The sequence below is a fragment of the Dendrobates tinctorius genome, unplaced genomic scaffold, assembly GCF_039654945.1.
Source record: "Dendrobates tinctorius isolate UK_male_01 unplaced genomic scaffold, ASM3965494v1 ptg000029l, whole genome shotgun sequence".
NCBI classification, from domain to species: Eukaryota; Metazoa; Chordata; class Amphibia; order Anura; family Dendrobatidae; genus Dendrobates; species Dendrobates tinctorius.
Window position 1 is genome coordinate 42,567,379 of NW_027361697.1, and position 22,254 is coordinate 42,589,632.

Sequence of the window (22,254 nt, forward strand, 5' to 3'; positions counted from 1 at the left end):
GGTGGATGTTGTGAAGGGGATTTTCTTTACCACAGAAATGATTCTGTGATCATCCATAACTGTTTTCTTCCATGAATATCCAGGTTTTTTTTGTGTTCCCAAGCTTATCTGGGCGCTGTTTTTTTGTAAATTGTACCAAACTGTTGATTCAACCACTCCTGACATTTCTGCTATGTATGTGATGGATTTCTTCTTTTTTTAGCCTGATGGTCTGTTTCACTTCCATTGAGAGCTCCTTCATGTTATGGGTTCACAGCAACAGCTTCCAAGTATCACATCTGGAATCAGCTCCGACCTTTTACTTTCTTAATTGATGATCGATTAATGAGGGAAAAGCATATGCAGCCCATTGAAAACCTTTTAAGATAATCGTCCAATTACTTTTGGTCTTTTTAAAAAGAGGAAGCCACATATTAAAGAGCTGGAATTCCTAAACCCTTAAGCCTCCGTGACACACAGCGATCTCACTAGCGAGATTGCTGTGTGTGACACTTACCAGCGACCGGCCCCCCTGCTGGGTATCGCTGATCGTCCTGGAATGGCCAGGACATTTTTTTGATCGCTGGTCTCCCGCTGGCCAGCACGCATCGCTGCGTGTGGCAGGCGGGAGACCAGAGATCAGCGAGCTGGCGCTGGTAAGTAAGGTAAACAGCAGGTTTCTAAGTGCCGCGCGCCGCTTAGAAACCCGATGTGTACCTTGGTTACCAGCTCCCTGCACCAGCGCACTGGTAACTAAGGTACACAGTGGGTAACTAAGCGACGTGCATCGCTTGTTACCCGCGTGTCGCTGGTGCTGATCGCTGGTGAAGCTGCCTGTTTGGCAGCTCACCAGCGATCATGTAGCGACACACCAGCGATCCTGACAAAGTCATATCGTTGTCGGGATCGCTGGTGCGTCGCTATGTGTGACGGGGCCCTTACTCCAATTAGGATGTGAATACCCTCAAATGAAAGCGGAGAGTTTGCACTTTAAGCTCATATTGATTATATAACTGTATCTTGAATATGTTTTGGTAAACAGCAAAATTTACAAAATCTGTGTAACTGTCCAAATATTTCTGGACCTAACTATATATTAACAGAAATCTACTAATCAATGATGGCAGTATGGTTGGTCCAGCAGGCACGAGACACCTGGTCCTCTAGTGATAATCTCCTGCAGATAAAACACTGATTTTATTGAAACAACAAAACACAGCCCAGTGAGTAACAAATCACTGGCATCAGGGTCTCTGTCCCTACATTATTCTGCTCTCGGATTGCATAGCAAAACCTGATGACAGATTTCCTTTAAAGGGGTTGTCCATTAATTACAATTTATTATTCATGAGAAGTTTTTAATTGTTAAGGGCCCCTGTTGATTAAATGAAAGTAGTCCTGTGCCTCCCCGCTGAATGGAATGGCAGCCTTGCATGCTCTCTAAAGCTCCGTTTAGTGTTTCTGGGAGTGAAAACTTTAGTGTGTACAGCCCGCTGTTATCTTTTATAACTCCAATAGACAATAAATGGAAACTCTGCATAGAATCCCGACCACAGCTCCAATGGAGGACATCTGAGCCTCGCCCCGTAATACCTGATTGTCAGGTATATACAGTACAGGTAAATTATATTCCCAGTATCTACAGTATATCATCATGTCTACAAGATTGGATATTTATCACCTAAGGACACAACATTTGGACCTGCCGCAGTTCATTAGCGTCATAGGTAGAGCAGTGGTTAGTGGTCAAAAATCGGACCTGAAATAATTCTTCAGTACCAGAAATTGCGCACTGATTAGACATTAAATTCAGACCTGTCGCGTTGCGTCAGGGTCAGAGATGGCGCACGGATTAGAGATTGAATTCAGACCTACCGCGGTTCATGAGGACCAAAGATAATCTCTAATCAGTGTGCTATCTCTGGAGCTGATAAACCACCGCTATGATCAGTACACTAACATTTGAACCTGCCGCTGTTCATCAGTACCAGAGATGGTGCACTGATTAGAGATCACCTTTGATCCTGATGAGCCTTGGCAGGTCCGAATGATAATCTCTAATCAGTGCGCCATCTCTGGTTCTGATGAACTGTGGCAGGTCCGAATCTTAATCTCTAATCGGTGCGCCATCTCTGGTTCTGATGAACCCTGGCAGGTCCGAATGTTAATCTCTAATCAGTGCGCCATCTCTGGTTCTGATGAACTGTGGCAGGTCCGAATGTTAATCTCTAATCAGTGCGCTAACATTTGGACCTGCCGCGGTTCATCAGGTCCAGAGATGGCGCACTGATTAGAGATTATGGTAACATTTGGGCCTGCCGCGGTTCATCAGGTCCAGAGATGGCACACTCATTAGAGATTATGGTAACATTTGGGCCTGCCGCGGTTCATCAGGTCCAGAGATGGCACACTCATTAGAGATTATGGTAACATTTGGGCCTGCCGCGGTTCATCAGGTCCAGAGATGGCGCACTGATTAGAGATTATGGTAACATTTGGGCCTGCCGCGGTTCATCAGGTCCAGAGATGGCGCACTGATTAGAGATTATGGTAACATTTGGGCCTGCCGCGGTTCATCAGGTCCAGAGATGGCACACTCATTAGAGATTATGGTAACATTTGGGCCTGCCGCGGTTCATCAGGTCCAGAGATGGCGCACTGATTAGAGATTATGGTAACATTTGGGCCTGCCGCGGTTCATCAGGTCCAGAGATGGCGCACTGATTAGAGATTATGGTAACATTTGGGCCTGCCGCGGTTCATCAGGTCCAGAGATGGCGCACTGATTAGAGATTATGGTAACATTTGGGCCTGCCAGGGTTCATCAGGTCCAGAGATGGCGCACTGATTAGAGATTATGGTAACATTTGGGCCTGCCGCGGTTCATCAGGTCCAGAGATGGCACACTGATTAGAGATTATGGTAACATTTGGGCCTGCCAGGGTTCATCAGGTCCAGAGATGGCGCACTGATTAGAGATTATGGTAACATTTGGACCTGCCGCGGCTCATCAGGTCCAGAGATGGCGCACTGATTAGAGATTATGGTAACATTTGGGCCTGCCGCGGTTCATCAGGTCCAGAGATGGCACACTGATTAGAGATTATGGTAACATTTGGGCCTGCCGCGGTTCATCAGGTCCAGAGATGGCGCACTGATTAGAGATTATGGTAACATTTGGGCCTGCCGCGGTTCATCAGGTCCAGAGATGGCGCACTGATTAGAGATTAACATTTGGACCTGCCCCTGTATCTGCCCGTCTTCTTTGTAGCTCCTACTCTTTCTATATACATCTCTCTGATCACCTGATTATATTATTACGTCATTTATTTGTCAGCTCTTCTCAGACTAAATTAATGTGGGATTAAAAATGTTTTTCTCAATTTCTGCAGTAAAAGCGTCATAAATGTAAACTGTCTGTGTTTCTTTCACAGGTTATAGAAACTTTATCCAAGCTGTCTCATACGCCCATCTCACTTTCCTGTGGAATAAGGTCAGCCATCTTTTGTTTCTTTTACGGAAAGTCCATGGCCTGTAATTACAGAAATGATTCTTTCCAGACTCTGGGCTGTTGGCCTATGTGGTCAGGATTAGTGTAGTCCTGCATCACAAGGACACAGAGAAGTCTGCAGTGGCCCAGAAAGATTTCATCAACCTGAATCCTAATGTTCTCAATAGTCCAAAAATTTCAAGGGCTATTTCCATGACCGCATATGGCGACTTCAGTTTTACCTTCTCCTCGATACCTCACCGCCTCCTATCATCCCCCTCTTTCCTTTCTCCTGAGAATAAGACACGGTACAATTTAAATTCTTTGGATAATTTTGGCCACAGCGGCCAATTTTATTAACAAACATTAACAATAAACATTAAATAATTCAAAATTATGAGGGGAGGGTTCTTGGAGCTAGAAAGATCTGGCTATAAACTTATTTCCACCATGTTACCCCCAGCCGTCCAGCCCAGCTCGAGGGCACCGTAACTCCCCTTCTGGGAGACCAACCACCATAGCTCCCGAGGTAAAACCCCGTCCAGAGCCCATACCCAAAAGCCAGATCCCCCATACCATTTTAAACTGTCGGGAATGTTACTTCCGAATCCTTCCCCGACCAATCACCGTCAACTCCAAGAACCCCAGCCCCCGCCCCACAGCCACTGTGACAACAGCAACAACGACGCCTCGTATAGACCCTGACAAGAATCTATATACCGATCACCTTTTTTTTTTTTTTTTAAAAACGTACATCCCCTAGCAGCCCCCAACATGCTACCCAAAACAGGGAGGGTGGGTGGGACTTCTCTCCTCTGCTCCTGGCTGGTGAGTGCGGTTTTTCCCGCACTTTTTCCCTAATACAGGCTGCCCCCACCTTAAACCCCTCCCCCGGCCCCCGTCCCGGCCAACCATTTCAAACTGGCACAACACTAGTTCAAACTTCCCGCCCATAGCAGTCATGGGGGGCTTCCCCTAGGCTGTGCCCTTCCCCAGCCCCCTTCTTGACCGCATATGGCGACTTCAGTTTTACCTTCTCCTCGATACCTCACCGCCTCCTATCATCCCCCTCTTTCCTTTCTCCTGAGAATAAGACACGGTACAATTTAAATTCTTTGGATAATTTTGGCCACAGCGGCCAATTTTATTAACAAACATTAACAATAAACATTAAATAATTCAAAATTATGAGGGGAGGGTTCTTGGAGCTAGAAAGATCTGGCTATAAACTTATTTCCACCATGTTACCCCCAGCCGTCCAGCCCAGCTCGAGGGCACCGTAACTCCCCTTCTGGGAGACCAACCACCATAGCTCCCGAGGTAAAACCCCGTCCAGAGCCCATACCCAAAAGCCAGATCCCCCATACCATTTTAAACTGTCGGGAATGTTACTTCCGAATCCTTCCCCGACCAATCACCGTCAACTCCAAGAACCCCACCCCCCGCCAACCACGAACAGCCCTGACCACCTCAGGCTCGTGAGTGCCCCAAAACCACCAAGGCCCTCTCGATCCCCTCCTGTATTGACAGTGCCCATAAATCAATACCAATAGAATTTAAATGAACCCCATCGGCCAACCAAAAATTACCGGCACCTGTCTCCAATTCAAAGTGACGAACACTAATGCCCCCATTCCTGGACACAAACGCCGACACCGCGCAATTCAATTTCACCCTAGCCCTGTTAATCCCTTTCAACGATCTCGCTTGCCTCCACCTCTGTCTGGGTACCACATCTGACCATACCGTCACCACGTTCGGGAACGATGTCCACAACCTCAAAAAATCGGAACGTATGTCCCTAATTAGTTCTCTCACCGGCCTGACCCCTAAATCATTGCCCCCCACATGGAAAACAATAATGTCGGGGGTTCTATCCAAGCGAGCGGACTTGGTTAACTCCAGGAGCACCCTGCTCCATACCATTCCTCGGAAACCCAACCAACGGACCAGCACCTGCTCCCTCCCAAAGCCCAATTGCCTACCATCTGGCCTCGCGTCGGCTCGTAGCGCACCCCAATAAACGTAAGAGTGTCCGAATATCCAGGCAAGAAAGGGGTCGCCACCTGGAAAAAACACAACAGAATATAGGAAAAACACATCGAGGACATGCAAACCACGCAGCTAACGCCGAACATACAGTAAATACCGATCCGACTGCCACCTGCCAATTCTCCTAATCGCATCAGCCCCCAACCCAAGGCTGTCCGCTTCGGTCGCAGCACCAATTCTAAATGAATGAGACCCATACATGTCCTGGGGAAGGCCCAACTCTACCAATCCCTTCTTCAAAACCGCAATGAACTGGAACCGAGACAAATAGGTGCCGTCCGCATGGCACAAGAGAGGACCCGTCCTACCCGCCCATACGCCCCAATATGCTTCCAAACAGCCACGAGGGCACATTAATGCCCCATCAACTTGCCCCAAAACTACCCGTCTGCCCCTACCCTGTTGATCAGTTTTTGAACGCCGAATCCAAAAAACAATGCCCCCCGCCCAAAATTCCACATCTTCTGCCAACACCCCTCCCGCCGAAACCCTGCTGCCTGACACCACCTCGCCAATGCGCATTGCCCCAAAAAAGGCCAAAGAAAAAGCCAGCCGAAACAGGGCCAACTCAAAAACTGACGTGCAAATACCCCCAAGGACTCTGCCTAAGCCTTCCAACGTACTAAACGAAATAGGCCTTCGTTTGTCCCCAGCTTTGTTACCCCTCCGAAACCCTTTTAACGCCTGACTCACTAAGAAGCTCTTCGTAACGTCCCCCACCCCTTGCAACTTGAAACCGAAAGCTAAACCCGCTACAAACTTGTTTACCTTAGCAGCAGACCAACCGCTGTCAGCTGCCTTCCCAATTAAAAACAATACCGCCAACATCCTATCCTCATCACTTTCGACCCCACCCCACTCTGCCAACCAACTCTGCCATACTCGCCACGAAGAATCGTAGGCCGACCACGTCTGCTGCGATAAGGATTCCCGAATCAGTCTTCCTGCTCTTCCGTAATCACCTTCCACAGAAAGGAAGGGCATTCCACGCCCGTGGCATCCGCTCCTGGCGCCAATTCTCGAAAACGGCCACACTGAAAACGAGACAAAGAGTCTGCTATTGAATTCGTAACCCCGGGCACATGCACTGCAGAAATCCCTGCGTTCAAATCCAGACAGCGAAGAACCAAAACCCTAACCAATCTAACTACGGGGGGAGAGGAGGCCGACAAACTGTTAATGACCGCTACAACACTCGCGTTGTCGCAATGAAAGCGCACTCTCCTATTTTCGAACATGGGACCCCACACCAAAACAGCTACCACGATAGGAAACAGCTCCAATAGTGCCAAGTTTTTGGTAAGGCCCAACAACTTCCACGCCTGAGGCCACCGCCCCACACTCCACCTACCCTTACAGTAGGCGCCGTAACCAAAGCCGCCTGCTGCATCCGTAAATATTTCAAAATCAAAATTGCTCAATGTCTCCTCCTGCATCAGCGACCGCCCATTGTAATTCCGCAAAAACCGCTGCCAAACCATCAAATCGTCCCTATGCTCCTTCGTCAAGCGAACGTAATGGTGCGGAGCCTTCACTCCCGCCGTCGCGCTAGCCAAACGACGAGAAAAAATTCGACCCATAGGCATGATCCTGCAGGCAAAGTTCAATCTCCCCAATAGGGATTGTAATTCCTTGAGGGTCACTTTGCGCAACTTCGAAATCCTGTCTACCTCCTGTTTCAACAATGCCAACTTGTCCTCTGGTAACCGACACTCCATCCTCTCCGAATCGACAACTATGCCCAAAAAACTTATAACAGCCTTAGGGCCTTCCGTCTTCTCAGATGCCAGTGGCACCCCAAAATGCTCCGCCACCCAAACCATGCCTGCCAACGCGTTCCTACACAACGGCGAATCCGGGGGGCCAATAAAAAGAAAATCATCCAGATAATGAATGATCGACTGCATTCCTGTAACATCCCTTACCACCCACTCCAGAAAAGTGCTAAACGTCTCAAACAAGGAACAAGAAATTGCGCAACCCATCGGCAAACACCTATCGAGGTAGAAATTCCCCCTCCAAAAACATCCCAGCAGCGGGATACTATCTGCATGAACCGGTAGTAACCGAAAAGCGGACTCAATGTCTGTCTTTGCCAACAAAGCCCATGACCCATAACGTCGCACCCACTTAACCGCCGTATCAAAAGAGGTATACTCCACAGAACAAAACTCCCTATCGATACCGTCATTAACTGACAAGCCTTTTGGATAAGACAAATGCTGAATCAAACGAAACTTATTCGGCTCCCTCTTAGGCACAACCCCCAACCGGGAAACAATCACGCCCGCAACAGGAGCCGTGGGGAACGGACCGGCCATCCTGCCCAAATCCTCTTCCTTTTTTAACTTCTCATCTACTACCTCCGCATGCATTATTGCCGACCGCAAATTTTTAACAGAAAAAGGAACCACATGGCCAGGAGGTGGAATCCTGAAACCGTCAACAAAACCATTCAAAAGCACGCTGGCCTCTGCCCGAGCCGGGTACCTACTTAGAAAGGGGGCCATCTCTTGAACCCTCACCGGGCTCTCCCCCTTGACCGGCACCCACATTTGGCTTTCCTTTCCCTTTCTTAAAACATTTACAAGTGCCGTGTGAGCTACCGTTGCAGTGGGAGCACACGTGCTTGAACTTGCAGACCGCCCCGTACTTGCACTGCCCGTCATTAAATTGCCAGCACGCTCCCGACTTCTCTCTTCCTCCCTGGGTTGCCTGAGCACTGCTACCCTGACCTGCTTGCTGACTGCTGCTGCCCCCGCTCCCGTGAAAGGACTGCCCATACCTCACTGGGGCCATCACCTTCAGCCACAGCCCGATATCCTTTTGATCCCACTTTATCTCCGGCCGTACCGCCTTCCTCTGCCTAAACTGCTCGTCGTATCGCAGCCACGCCTGGCCCCCATAAATACGATGCGCCTCCCCGATAGCATCTAAATAACAAAAAAGGCCAGAACAATTATCCGGAGACTTCTCCCCTATGACACTAGCCAAAATAGCGAATGCCTGCATCCAATTCACAAAAGTCTGCGGGATCAGACGCCACCTCCTCTTTTCTTCCTCCTCTTTTTTACTATCGTCCTTCTTCCCCTTATCCAGGTTAAACTTTTCCAACGGCAGCAATGAAAATATCTCCACATACTCGTTCCGCCAAATCTTCTCCTTCACTTCTTTCTTTAAATGGGCCCCCAGCGGCCCCTCAAAGCACACATAAACCTCTCCCTTAGCCCTATCGTCCAGTTTTATCCTATCCCCCTTATCCGTTTCCGTCTGCACTGAAACAGATACTCCTGCCGCAGCTCCTTCATCGCATTCTACCGCGCGTAACACGTCACCACCCGACTCTGTGCCCGAACCGCGACTCACTATCCATGCCCCCGCTGGGGACGGAGCTGCCTCCCCAATTACCCCCCCCTCCAGTCTCCTCAATATTTGCGACATGTTCGCCAAAATGTCCCTTAGCCCCGGCACCTCAGCCCCGCTAGGCCCACTACGCCCCATCCGCTCCCTACCATCTCCCTGCCTGCCCCCATCATCCTGCAATACAGCCCCTGCGGGCGACAAACACGACATGGAGCCATACTCACAAAGCTGCGCGGGTGCTGTGTCCCCGCCAGCTGGAAATCCGGAATCCTGACGTCCTCGATGATCCTGATGCAGGCACCACTGCTCCAGGCCCGCGCCCCTGGCCTCCTCGTCACCAGGGGGGACCCGAGCATGCGATACCCGCCGCTCCCGAGAACTCCCCCTTGAGCGGGACCCGTGACAGTCCCTGGACCCATGCCCGACTGGCCGGTCCGTAGCACCCTCCGGGCGACTCCCGGATAAATGCCCCCAGGTGCCTGGTGCCTCGTCTGCTGGATAGGGGCCAGGCAGGGCGACCGCGCTAAGTCGCCTCCCGCCCGTCGACCGGTCCGGGCTACACGTGCTGCTGGGACCAGGCAGGGCGTCCCCGCTGAGCCCCCTCCTGTCCGCCGATCGGTCGGGGCTCCACATGCTGCTGGGACCAGGCAGGGCGTCCTCGTGCTGCCCCCTCCCGACCGCCGCTCTCACGCTATGGACTGCAATGGGGAAGGCAGGGCGGCAGCATCCAGCACCCTCCCGCCCGCCTCACCTCCGGTCCTTCTGCTGACGGTGGGGCCAGGCAGGGCGCTGCCGCAACGCCCCCTCCTGCCCGCCGCGCCACGTCTGGCGCCCTGGCTGGCAGACGCCCCCGAGCGGTCCTCATCCCCGGGGGCGCCCTCGATCCTGCCTCCCGCCGCTGTGTTGCCCGGCGCCGGCCGGCGCCAGCCTCGCCGCTGTGAGGGCCTGCCGCGGACTTCACACTCCCCCTGCTGCGCGACTCTTCGGCTCCTGCCCGCGACGTCACTTCCGGTCCGGCCTGCTGTTCCTGTCCTGCTCCCCCACGCTTGCCGCCCGTGCTGACCGGCCGGCTGGGCGGATTCCTGCCGGGACGGGCGCAGGGAGGGGATGCAGCCCCAACTGTTGCGCCGCCCGCAGGGTCCCTGGAGGGGCTCCGCAGCCGCCGCCTGCTGCGGGCTGACACCTCCGGTGACAGCCTTTCGGGGGGACGGGTCCTCCTTCCACGCCGGCTGGTTCCCTGCTCCGCAGCGCTGAGGAGGGAGGAAAGCTGGGTCTGTAGCCATCCTCCCCTCCTGGACCTGGCCACATCCTGCAGTCTGGCGAAAAGTTGCTGCTCGTCGTCCATCGATTCAGGTGGGACTTCTCTCCTCTGCTCCTGGCTGGTGAGTGCGGTTTTTCCCGCACTTTTTCCCTAATACAGGCTGCCCCCACCTTAAACCCCTCCCCCGGCCCCCGTCCCGGCCAACCATTTCAAACTGGCACAACACTAGTTCAAACTTCCCGCCCATAGCAGTCATGGGGGGCTTCCCCTAGGCTGTGCCCTTCCCCAGCCCCCTTCTTTATTAGGAGTTATCACCCATCCACTGAAATGTCCTGTGTAGATGGTGCGGCAGCTGGGAATGCCATCTCTGCTGCATTCATTCTCCATTGGACTTCCAGAGACAAGTGAGCACTTAGCTTTTTCTGGCAGTGCCGTAGAGAATGAATAAAACGGCTCGTGTGCAAAGATAGGCAAAACAAAAACAAAAAAAAACCAACAATATCCCTCACCTATCTGTCGTTCTATCCCATGCCGTAATCCATGTCTGGGGAAAATAAAACAGTTTTCAACCTGGACAGTGCCAAGACTTGACCGTTTGCCAAGCTGCCATGCACATTACACATGACAGCATGACAGACGCCCGGTGTTTGGGCAGCCGAACCCAAACAGTAGCGCGGACTTCCTGGTGAAGTCCCTGTTTGGTGTCTGTGCCCGAACAGTTGGTGTTCAGGACGGACGCCGAACTTTACTGTTCGGGTTCACTCATCTCTAGTGTTGACAGGTTCCCTTTAAAAATTAAATAGCATTGCTGAAAAGAGAGGCAATGAGGCTCAGATAAACCATCAACGGTATAGGATTGTCTATCAGAGTCTTACGGGGCCCAAAGCCTGCAAAACATGGCAAACCTTGGCTGCAAAAACACTTACAGCTGTTATCTTATTTAATGGGTAACATTTCAAAGTGTGCACTCAGCTATAGTGTGAGCTTTTTGACATATTCCAAAAAAACCCTCAGGGGTCAAATGTTGCACACAGCCGGGAGAGTATCCCACATAAAGTCAATTAAAACATAACCTTTAATGAACCATTAAAAGGACAAAATACACAAAACCATTACAAAAAAGTGCTCATGTAAACCAGTGCTCAATAAAAAATGGTTTGGTCTCACCATTGTTATTAGATATAGCATTCCAGCATCAGGGCGTATCCTGCTGGAGAGACGATCCACTCATGGGGAGCCGAGACATGGGAAAACCAGTGTTAGGCTGTGTGCACACGCTGCGGAAAAGGTGCGGATTCATCCGCGCGGATTTTGTAAAATCCGCAGGTGAAACCGCAGGTCAAAATACCTGCGGTTTTACCTGCGGATTGCTCTGCGGTTTTGCCCTACGGTTTTTCATCTCCTCAATGGAGGAGATGGCAAACCGCAGGGGAATCCGCAGAAAGAATTGACATGTCAATTCTTTCTGCGGATTGAAAACCGCAGATAATCTGCGCGGAAAATTCCGCACCGTCTGCACTGCGGTTTTTGATTCCCATAGGGAATCATGCTACTGTACACCGCAGCAAAAACTGCTGCGGGTCCGCAGCGGCCAAAACCGCTGCGGAACCGCAGCAAAATCCGCAGCGCGTGCACACAGCCTTAATGTAAAGTATTCTCCTACACTCCCTGTCGTGCCCCAGCGTTACTCCTGTCCTAACAAGGACAGGCCCCAAGTGGATCCTGTAGTGGACACCCCCACTGATAAGGGGAAAAATAGACAGAAGCTCCCTACGCGTTTCTTCCCCAATGGAGGGGATTCATCAGGGGAGTCAAATAGATAAAAGCTCACTCCACTTGGTAGTGACAGGGACAGTCACACTAGCTTGTTAGGCACCTCGCCACTGCAGGGCCTGTGGACTTAACGGACAACACTAATTCTATATATCCTTTCCTACTGCTTTATATCTATTTGACTCCCCTGATGAATCCCCTCCATTGGGGAAGAAACGCGTAGGAAGCTTCTGACTATTTTTCCCCTTATCAGTGGGGGTGTCCACTACAGGATCCACTTGGGGCCTGTCCTTGTTAGGACAGGAGTAGCGCTGGGGCACGACAGGGAGTGTAGGGGAATACTTTACACTAACACTGGTTTTCCCATGCCTCGGCTCCCCATGAGTGGATCGTCTCTCCAGCAGGATACGCCCTGATGCTGGAATGCTGTATCTAATACCAATGGTGAGACCAAACCATTTTTTGTAATGTTTTTGCCTTTGCTAGAAACATAAGAGAGCGCACAGTTCTGGCCAGTGGCACAACGATGATGCTAGTGTCATTCATCAGAAAACCAGGAGGCAGCGTAGTGGGAGCAGAATGCTCCTGGAAATAGGATCCTGAGACGACCCCTTTAACAGGCAGCTCAGACCACCGCATGAGCCCCTTATTAGACTTATTTCAACACAGGATACATCTGCCCGAATCTACACCTATCATCTGTTACCAAAGCTGTGTGTTTTACCTTCAATGGCTACTGCAGAAGAGATATAGTATCAGTCTTACCCATGGCTGTGTTATGTAAGCCAGAGCAAGAGCCAGTCTGCTCATTCAGGCTCAGATAGCAGGATTACCATTAATAATATTAGTGTTTATGATGGAACAACCCCTTAAAGGGAATCTGTCACCAGGTTTTTGCTACCCAATCTGAGAACAGCATGATACAGGGTCAGAGACCCTGATTCCAGCGGTGTGCCCCTTACTGTGCTGCTTGCTGTAGTTTTGATAAGATCACTGCTTTATCTGCTGCAGATCTAACAGTTCTCTGAATGCTGAGAACCCCTCCCACACCACTGATTGGCAGCTTTCTGTGCGCACTGTGCATAGGCAAAGAGCTGCCAATCAGTGTTGGGGAGCGGAATTTTACAGAGCTCATGCATATGAAGGACTAAACAGCAGCAGTTTACTAGTCCTCTAGTGATAATCTCCTGCTAATAAAACTACAGCAAGCAGCTAAGTAAGTGATACATCGCTGAAATCAGGGTCTCTACCCCTACATTATTCTGCTTTTAAATTGTGTGACAAAACCTTCTGACAGATTCTCTTTAAAGTCATTCATTGCAGCTCTTGTGTTCACAGTTGTACCAATCTACTGCCCCCCACACCCTACATTCAGTGATGGGGGCTGCCTCTGTGGGTAGTAGACCCTCAACAAATATACACGAATATATGTAAGAAGATATGAAACCTCTAAGAGCCGATACATGAGGCTACGGTAAATTGCACCAGCGTCAGCACCTCCCATCCTCGTCATTGGTAATTGTGGTTGCGGTGTCACTTTTGCTGCTCACACCTTACATTACACCACTTGATTCAGTAACCCTCAGTACATCTCTGCTTAATATCATAGCATGAATATTTTATCAAGGTCTGATGTTTGCATCTATTATGCAGCACTGCGAGAAAATCTCAGAATATTAATTTTACAAGAAAATACTTGTTATTGTAAGGTAGGACATGGCAGAAACATTCCCACAATCCATCCAGAGAAAATCCATCATCAAGTCAAGGGGATATTCATCTAACCACTGATTTCAGTGATGAATTATTCACGCGCCTCCGTTATCACGGTAATGTTACTGTGACGGCGAGAAGGGTGGTCTAGGAAGGGGGTCCGTAATGATGGTATCCAGTGATTGTACCCAGGAATAGGGGACCATATACACCCTCAGGAATGTACCTACAGTCCTCGCTACATGTTATTGCTTGTATAGGGATAGTTTTAGTCTTCTGTGTTGGGGCTGGTCAGGCGTGGGCACCGCTGCTTCATCCTAAATACCCTGTTGTGCTGATCAGCGCAGGCCCCAGAGATCACACCCCACCGATCAGCACCACAACCCCTTTAAATGCTTATATTTTGGGCTAAAAAATTTTTTTTGTTATTGGGTTTCATTACCAGTTTTGCAGCATTTGACTTTTTGTTTCTTCATGCTCCTTCATGTAGCTGGCTGCAGAATGAGTTTTCTGAGAATCTATCAGTGAGCTTGTTCTAAAAGGGTATTTGTAACGCTTTTATCGGTCTTTTACTGAGCTGATTTCTGACCACATCAAAGTTCAACTCAATTTTGATGGGATCTGTGGTCATAAATCAGCTCAGGAGGCAACAGATAAAAGTTACAAATACCCTGTCAGCTCACTGATGGATTCCAGTTAGCTCATTCTGCAGCCAACAATATGCAGGTAAACAGAGAGTGGTTATTATGTGCACACATAATCTTTTTGCTGTTTTTTTTTTTAATTTTTATTATTTTTTTTTAGAGGAAACTGAGCAGAACCCTCATATTTTTAGGAGAGAATTGTAATACATAGCCAGTGTAGAAGCCAAACTGTGCAAGCCTTTTTTTAATTAAACCTAATTGCAAAAATTATAATTAGCCCCCAAAAATATATTTAAATGAAAAATAAAATAGATTACAAATGAACTTGACATTTACAGTATTGTGCTTGCTGTAGAGAATGTCTAACACTTGTCTTGTGTGCATTTACTTAGGCCGTTTCCAACAGAAGAGAGTGTACAAGATGAAGACATCTACAAAGCATTGCCTGACCTGATTGAGTAGGTATTTAACGTGTCTGTCAGTCAAGTATTGCTGGTATTGAGGAGTGGAAATGTCCCCGGGTGACAGCAGCTCAGCCTTGAAGAAGTGGACCATACACAGTTATAGATTGTGGCCCAAGTGCTGAAGTGCAGGACGTGTACAAATGGCCTGTCCTCTGTGGTGTCAGTCACTACAGTGCCTACTGCTGCAGCACACAAGAGCCTTACATCACCAAGCACAATGTCAGCCTCTGGTTGGAGTGGAGTAAAGCACGCTGCCACTTGGTTCTAGAGCAGAGGGAGTACCGTATATTTTGTGGAGTGATGAACCACATTCCTTTAGCTGGCCATCTGATGCATTAACCTGAGGTTGGCAGATACCTGAAGAACGACACCTACTGGATGGCAGGAAGATGCTGCTGTGGCTGAAAAATTAGTTCCCTTTTCTTGCAACAGTAGAGTGGCCAGCCATGATGGTCCTACTAGTTCACCACCGTCCACCTCTGCCTCTTGGGTGAGCGGCCACTATCATCTCGGATGGGCTATCAGCGGCTGCTCCTCTTCTTTAGTGTCTCTACTACTCCTCATTTCACTATAGTCATGTGTTCCCATTGCTATTAATGATAAGCTGGGCTGGATTTAGGCAAAGTGGGGCCCTAGGCAAAAGTTTAAAATGGGGCCCCAAATGCTAACATATTGCACATCACACAGAAGCATTTTGATTGTATTTACATGCGCTGAGTTCAGGCCGCTAAATGAGTGTGAGCGAAAATATTGAAGTCGTTCAACACTTGTTTCCCAGCCTCGTTCCACCATCTGAGAAAGAATGATGGGAACAGAACAATCACTAATGGATCATTAACAGATCACCATACAGTATCATGTTATTTGCAGCACATCTACAGTTTACACCCCATAGTCCTCCATATAATATAATGTCCCCCATAGTCCTTCATATTGTATAATACACTCCCTATAGTCCTCCATATAGTATAATACACTCCCTATAGTGCTCCATATAATATAGTGTGCCCCATAGTTCTCCATATAATATAATGTCCCCCATAGTCCTTCATATTGTATAATACACTCCCTATAGTCCTCCATATAGTATAATACACTCCCTATAGTGCTCCATATAATATAGTGTGCCCCATAGTTCTCCATATAATATAAACACTCCTCAGTCCTCCATATAGTATAATACACTCCCCATAGTCCTCAATATAGTATAATACACTCCTCATAGCCCTCCATTAAAATTCACTGCTCAATCCTCCATATAGTACAGGGGTGGGGAACCTTTTTTCTGCCGAGGGCCATTTGGAATTTTATAATAGCGTTCAGGGGCCGCATAAAATTATTAATAATGATGAGCGAGTATACTCGTTGCTCGGGTTTTCCCAAGCATGCTCAGGTGTCCTCTGAGTATTTTGGCGTGCTTGGAGATTTAGTTTCTGTCGACGCATTTGCATGATTTGCAGCTGCTGGACAGGCTGAATACATGTGGGGATTCCTTAACAAACAGGCATTCCTGTTTACACACATGTATTCAGCACACGTCCCCAATATGCAGCACATGTTCCTATTAGGCAGCACACATCCCCAATAGGCAGCACAGGTCCCCAATATGCAGCACAGGTCCCCATTAGGCAGCACACGTCCCCATTAGGCAGCACACGTCCCCATTAGGCAGCACACGTCCCCAATAGGCAGCACAGGTCCCCAATATGCAGCACACATCCCCATTAGGCAGCACAGGTCCCCAATATGCAGCACAGGTCCCCATTAGGCAGCACAGGCCCCCAATATGCAGCATATGTCCCCATTAGGCAGCACAGGTCCCCAATATGCAGCACATGTCCCCATTAGGCAGCACACATCCCCATTAGGCAGCACAGGTCCCCAATATGCAGCACACGTCCCCATTAGGCAGCACAGGTCCCCAATATGCAGCACAGGTCCCCATTAGGCAGCACAGGTCCCCAATATGCAGCACATGTCCCCATTAGGCAGCACAGGTCCCCAATATGCAGCACATGTCCCCATTAGGCAGCACACGTCCCCAATAGGCAGCACATGTCCCCATTAGGCAGCACATGTCCCTATTAGGCAGCACACGTCCCCAATAGGCAGCACACGTCCCCAATAGGCAGCACAGGTCCCCAATAGGCAGCACAGGTCCCCAATATGCAGCACACATCCCCATTAGGCAGCACAGGTCCCTATTAGGCAGCACACGTCCCCAATAGGCAGCACACGTCCCCAATAGGCAGCACAGGTCCCCAATATGCAGCACACATCCCCATTAGGCAGCACAGGTCCCCAATATGCAGCACATGTCCCCATTAGGCAGCACACGTCCCCAATATGCAGCACACGTCCCCATTAGGCAGCACACGTCCCCAATAGGCAGCACGCGTCCCCAATATGCAGCACACGTCCCCATTAGGCAGCACACATCCCCATTAGGCAGCACACGTCCCCAATATGCTGCACATGTCCCCATTAGGCAGCACACATCCCCAATAGGCAGCACAGGTCCCCAATATGCAACACATGTCCCCATTAGGCAGCACATACTGACCTGACACAGCAGAACCGGTGACCAGGATGATGAAGATGGCAGGCCGGGGTGACTAGGAAGGCAGGCCGCAGACCGCGCAGCTCACACTGGGTAGCGGCGCGCAATTACTCGTGCTGGTTAGTATCAGTGCGCGGGGGCCGCTGGGGTCCGTCGGGGTGTGCTCAGTCTCCGTCAGTGCCTGCGGCTGCACGTATCAGAGTGCGGTATCCAGCGGGCGGGGCTAGGAAGCGGGGCTAGGAAGCAGAGCAAGAGTCCTCCTCTGGCATCAAGGTACCCGATCGCGGCTCTGGAGCGGCTGCGGGCCGGATCAAAGGATATGGCGGGCCGTACGTTCCCCACCCCTGATATAGTATAATACACTCCTCATACTGCTCCATATAGTATAATGCACTGCCATAGTCATCCATGTAGTACAATTCACTTCCCATAGTATAATGCACCCCGTAGTTCATCATATAATGTATTCCCCATAGTCCTCGATACAGTATAATACAGCCCACATATAGCATAATGCAGCCACTTCACAGAGTATAATGCAGCCCCGCCATACAATATAATGTAACCCCCATAGAATATAATGCAGCCCCCCTCTTATAATATAATGCAGCCACCCCTTAGAGCATAATGCAGCTACCCCTCAGAGTATAATGCAGCCACTCCACAGAATATATTGTAACCCCCCCCATAGAATATAATGCAGCCCCTCCATAGAATATATGGAAACCCCCTCATAGAGTATAATGCAGCCCCTTATATAGTATAATGTAGCCCCTCCATAGAATACAATGTAGCCATCCTCATATAGTATAATGCAGCCCCCATAGAATATAATAAAGCACCCATACAATATAATCTAGCCCCCCATAGAATATAATGCAGCCCCCCATAGAATACAATGTAGCCTCCTCATATAGTATAATGTAGCCCCCTGATAGAGTATGATGAAATAACCCCCATAGAATATAATAAATATAACACAGCCCCCCATAGAATATAATGTATCCCCAAATAGAATATAATTCAGCCCACCTCCCCATATAATATAATGTAACCCCCTTGGTATTTAACACAGCCACATATTATATAGCCCATCACCACATCCCAGCAGAGTATATAGCCCAGCACCACATGGTATATAGCCCAGCCTAGTATATAGCCCAGCATAGTATATAGCCCAGCATGGTATATAGCCCAGCATGGTATTTAGCCCAGCATGGTATATAGCCCAGCATAGTATATAGCCCAGCATGGTATATAGCCCAGCATAGTATATAGTCCAGCATAGTATATAGCCCAGCATAGTATATAGCCCAGAACCACATGGTAGATAGCCCAGCACCACATGGTATATAGCCCAGCATATTATATAGCCCAGCATGGTATATAACCCAGCATAGTATATAGCCCAACATGGTATAACCCAGCATGGTATATAGCCCAGCAGAGTATATAGCCCAGCACCACATGGTATATAGCCCAGCATGGTATATAGCCCAGCATGGTATATAGCCCAACATGGTATGTAGCCCAGCATAGTATATAGCCCAGCATGGTATATAACCCAGCATGGTATATAGCCCAGCATGGTATATAGCCCAGCATGGTATATAGCCCAGCATGTTATGTACCCCAGCATGGTATGTAGCCCAGCATAGTATATAGCCACCCGCCCGAATGGCCCCACAGTCCAGTACTCACACTGATATATTAAAAAAAAAACACTCCTCACCTTCTCCTCGTGACCGCGCTACTCCTGGCTTCTGTCTCCTGGACTGCCTGGTACACAGTGAGAGCGCGATGACGTCATCGCACACCCGCTGTGTCAGAGGCAGAGCGGGGAATGATGGGAGAGGGAGCGTCAGCTGACGCTCTCTCCTCCATCATTGCTCTGAACTGTACCGGCAGTCGCCAGTATAGTTCAATTCGGCGGCGGGGGGAGTCGGCGCTGGGGACAGGCGCGCCCCCCTGCCTCACAGGGGCCCCATAGCGACTGCGTGATGTGCCGCTAGCTGGGGGCCCCTGGGGGAGCGGGGGTCCAAGGCAGCTGCCTAGTCTGCCTGTCCCTAACGTCGGCCCTGATGATAAGCTTATATTAAGTTTATTTTAAGCATCTTTTATATTCTTTTTGGTATGGATTTCATGATAAATTCCACGTCCGCAGACTCATCAGAAAATAATAGATAAAGCAAAAGGAAAATGGTGCTACAGAATATCTCACAAATATGACAACTTTATCAAGCATAAAATGGATCTGGTTGATATCAGTCTATTGCTTTTTCGTTTGCAGTGAATCTGGGATGGAAGAAGATGATGAGTTGTATTACGACTGCGTGTACAGGGAGGATGAAGCGGATGAAGTGTATGAAGACCTTATGAAGGCTGAGGTCGCCGTGCCCACTGTATGGACAGTTCAGAGTAACGTAACTGTAGTCTGTCACCAAACTATAAGGCTGCATTCAGACGCCCATTTTTCACATACTTTTTCTGTCCATGATTTTAATGGGTAGAATATGTTCCCATTATAATCTATGGGGCTGTTCATATGTCCTTGTTTTTTTGGGGACCATGCGTTTGCAAAAAAAATCATGGAGACATGCCCAATTTTGATTCAAGTTGCAGATCAAAATTACCCCTTCAAGTCTACGGGTCCATGATTGTCATTTCCATCAATAGAGAAGCTTTGCAATGTATTTACTCTTTAAATACGAGAAAACCTCATGACATAGGGGTATTCGAGATTCCTCGTAGCTCCTATACTTATACCCGCAATCCTAGCCCCTAGCTATACTCCCTCTCATTAGTAATGAACTGGGTGCAAACAAAAAAAGGCCCAAATATAGTAATGAATTGGGTGCAAGCAAAAAAAGGCCCAACTATAGTAATGAACTGGGTACAAGCAAAAAAAGGCTCAAATATAGTAATGACCTGGATACAAGCAAAAAAAAGGCTCAAATATAGTAATGAACTGGGCACAAACAAAAAAGGCCCAAATATAGTAATGAACTGGCTGCAAACAAAAAATGGCCCAAACATAGTAATGACCTGGATACAAGCAAAAAAGGCCCAAATATAGTAATGACCTGGATACAAGCAAAAAAGGCCCAAATATAGTAATGAACTGGGTGCAAGCAAAAAAGGCCCAAATATAGTAATGAACTGGGTACAAGCAAAAAAAAAAGGCCCAAATATAGTAATGAACTGGGTGCAAGCAAAAAAAGGCCCAAATATAGTAATGAACTGGGTGCAAACAAAAAGTGCAAAACTACACAAAAAATAGGTGAAAAGGCAAAGGTGAATCTGGGCCCTTACCTCTTCTACCACTGAACTGCCATGGTCTTAACCACTTGGTGACTTTTGACAGACCAAGAATAATTGATTTTAATATTAAAATTATTCTTATCATTATAATTAGTAATCGTTATAATGGCGGCTCCGTTGTGACTTTGACTTTCTATTTTAGTGTTGAGCTCAGTTATTTAGCATTCAATTACGTCTAATTAGCCGCTATTTATTGCTGTTGTCTGGGAGCCATATAGCCAACATTTGGCTGATCCTAGCGTTCCGGTTATTGAACTGTCTGTCTTATTTGTCTGCAGAAAAAGTCAGTCTACTAAGTTATCTAATATGCAAAACTGGCTTAATAGGATTTTCTGGGATCAGAGGAATTATGGCATCAATATTACATCAGTGAAAAACCCCCTTAAATAAACCTGGATAAGACTGTGTAGGGCTGGGTTCCCACAATGAGCTTTTGGTGAGTTTTTGATGTTGCACAATTTCTGCACTTATGAAGTAAATGAAGTAAGGCCCCTTTCACATATCAGTTTTTTTACATCAGTCGCAGTCCGGCAATTTTTGAAAAAAACAGATCCGGCAAAGGATGCCGCCGGATCCGTTTTTTTCTCATAGACTTGTATTAGCGACGGATTGTGACGGATGGCCTCACATTTCATCCGTCGTTCGCCAGATTCGTCGAAAATTTTTTGTCCGGCGGCAGAACACGACGCACAAAGCAACATTTTTTGTGTCCATTGAAAAATCTGACAGTGCTGGATCCGTCGCTGTCCGTCGTTTGCTAGAATGAAAGCCTATGGGCGCAGGATCCGTCGTCATCCGTCAAATGATGGATGCCAGCTACGGATCCCGTTTTTTTAACTGAGCATGCTCCTGACAGGTTAAAACACCAAAAAAAAAATAGATATACAGTTGTGGCCAAAAGTATTGACACTCCTGCAATTCTGTCAGATAATACTCAGTTTCTTCCTGAAAATGATTGCAAACACAAATTCTTTGGTATAATCTTCATTTAATTTGTCTTAAATGAAAAAACACAAAAAGAATTGTCCTAAAGCCAAACTGGATATAATTCCACACCAAACATAAAAAAGAGGGTGGACAAAAGTATTGGCACTGTTCGAAAAATCATGTGATGCTTCTCTAATTTGTGTAATTAACAGCACCTGTAACTTACCTGTGTCACCTAACAGGTGTTGGCAATAACTAAATCACACTTGCAGCCAGTTGACATGGATTAAAGTTGACTCAAACTCTGTCCTGTGTCCTTGTGTGTACCACATTGAGCATGGAGAAAAGAAAGAAGACCAAAGAACTGTCTGAGGACTTGAGAAACCAAATTGTGAGGAAGCATGAGCAATCTCAAGGCTACAAGTCCTTCTCCAAAGAACTGAATGTTCCTGTGTCTACCGTGCGCAGTGTCATCAAGAATTTTAAAGCCCATGGCACTGTGGCTAACCTCCCTAGATGTGGACGGAAAAGAAAAATTGACAAGAGATTTCAACGCAAGATTGTGCGGATGTTGGATAAAGAACCTCGACTAACATCCAAACAAGTTCAAGCTGCCCTGCAGTCCGAGGGTACAACAGTGTCAACCCATACTATCCGTCGGCGTCTGAATGAAAAGAGACTGTATGGTAGGAGACCCAGGAAGACCC

At 48.3% G+C, this 22,254-nt stretch overlaps 1 protein-coding gene across 3 annotated transcripts in view; it reads left to right on the plus strand.

Moving 5' to 3' along the window:
- Positions 1-22,254, plus strand: part of VAV3 (vav guanine nucleotide exchange factor 3) — a 275,259-nt gene that overhangs the window by 116,159 nt on the left and 136,846 nt on the right. For 2 of the 3 annotated variants that reach the window (XM_073571669.1, XM_073571670.1), the window contains exons 3-5: positions 3,414-3,472; positions 14,668-14,733; positions 19,590-19,701. In XM_073571669.1, the coding sequence (XP_073427770.1) occupies positions 3,414-3,472; positions 14,668-14,733; positions 19,590-19,701 (237 nt within the window). Of the gene's footprint in view, positions 1-2,187; positions 3,473-14,667; positions 14,734-19,589; positions 19,702-22,254 lie in introns of those variants that run through there. The other variant, XM_073571671.1, reaches the window with a different exon arrangement.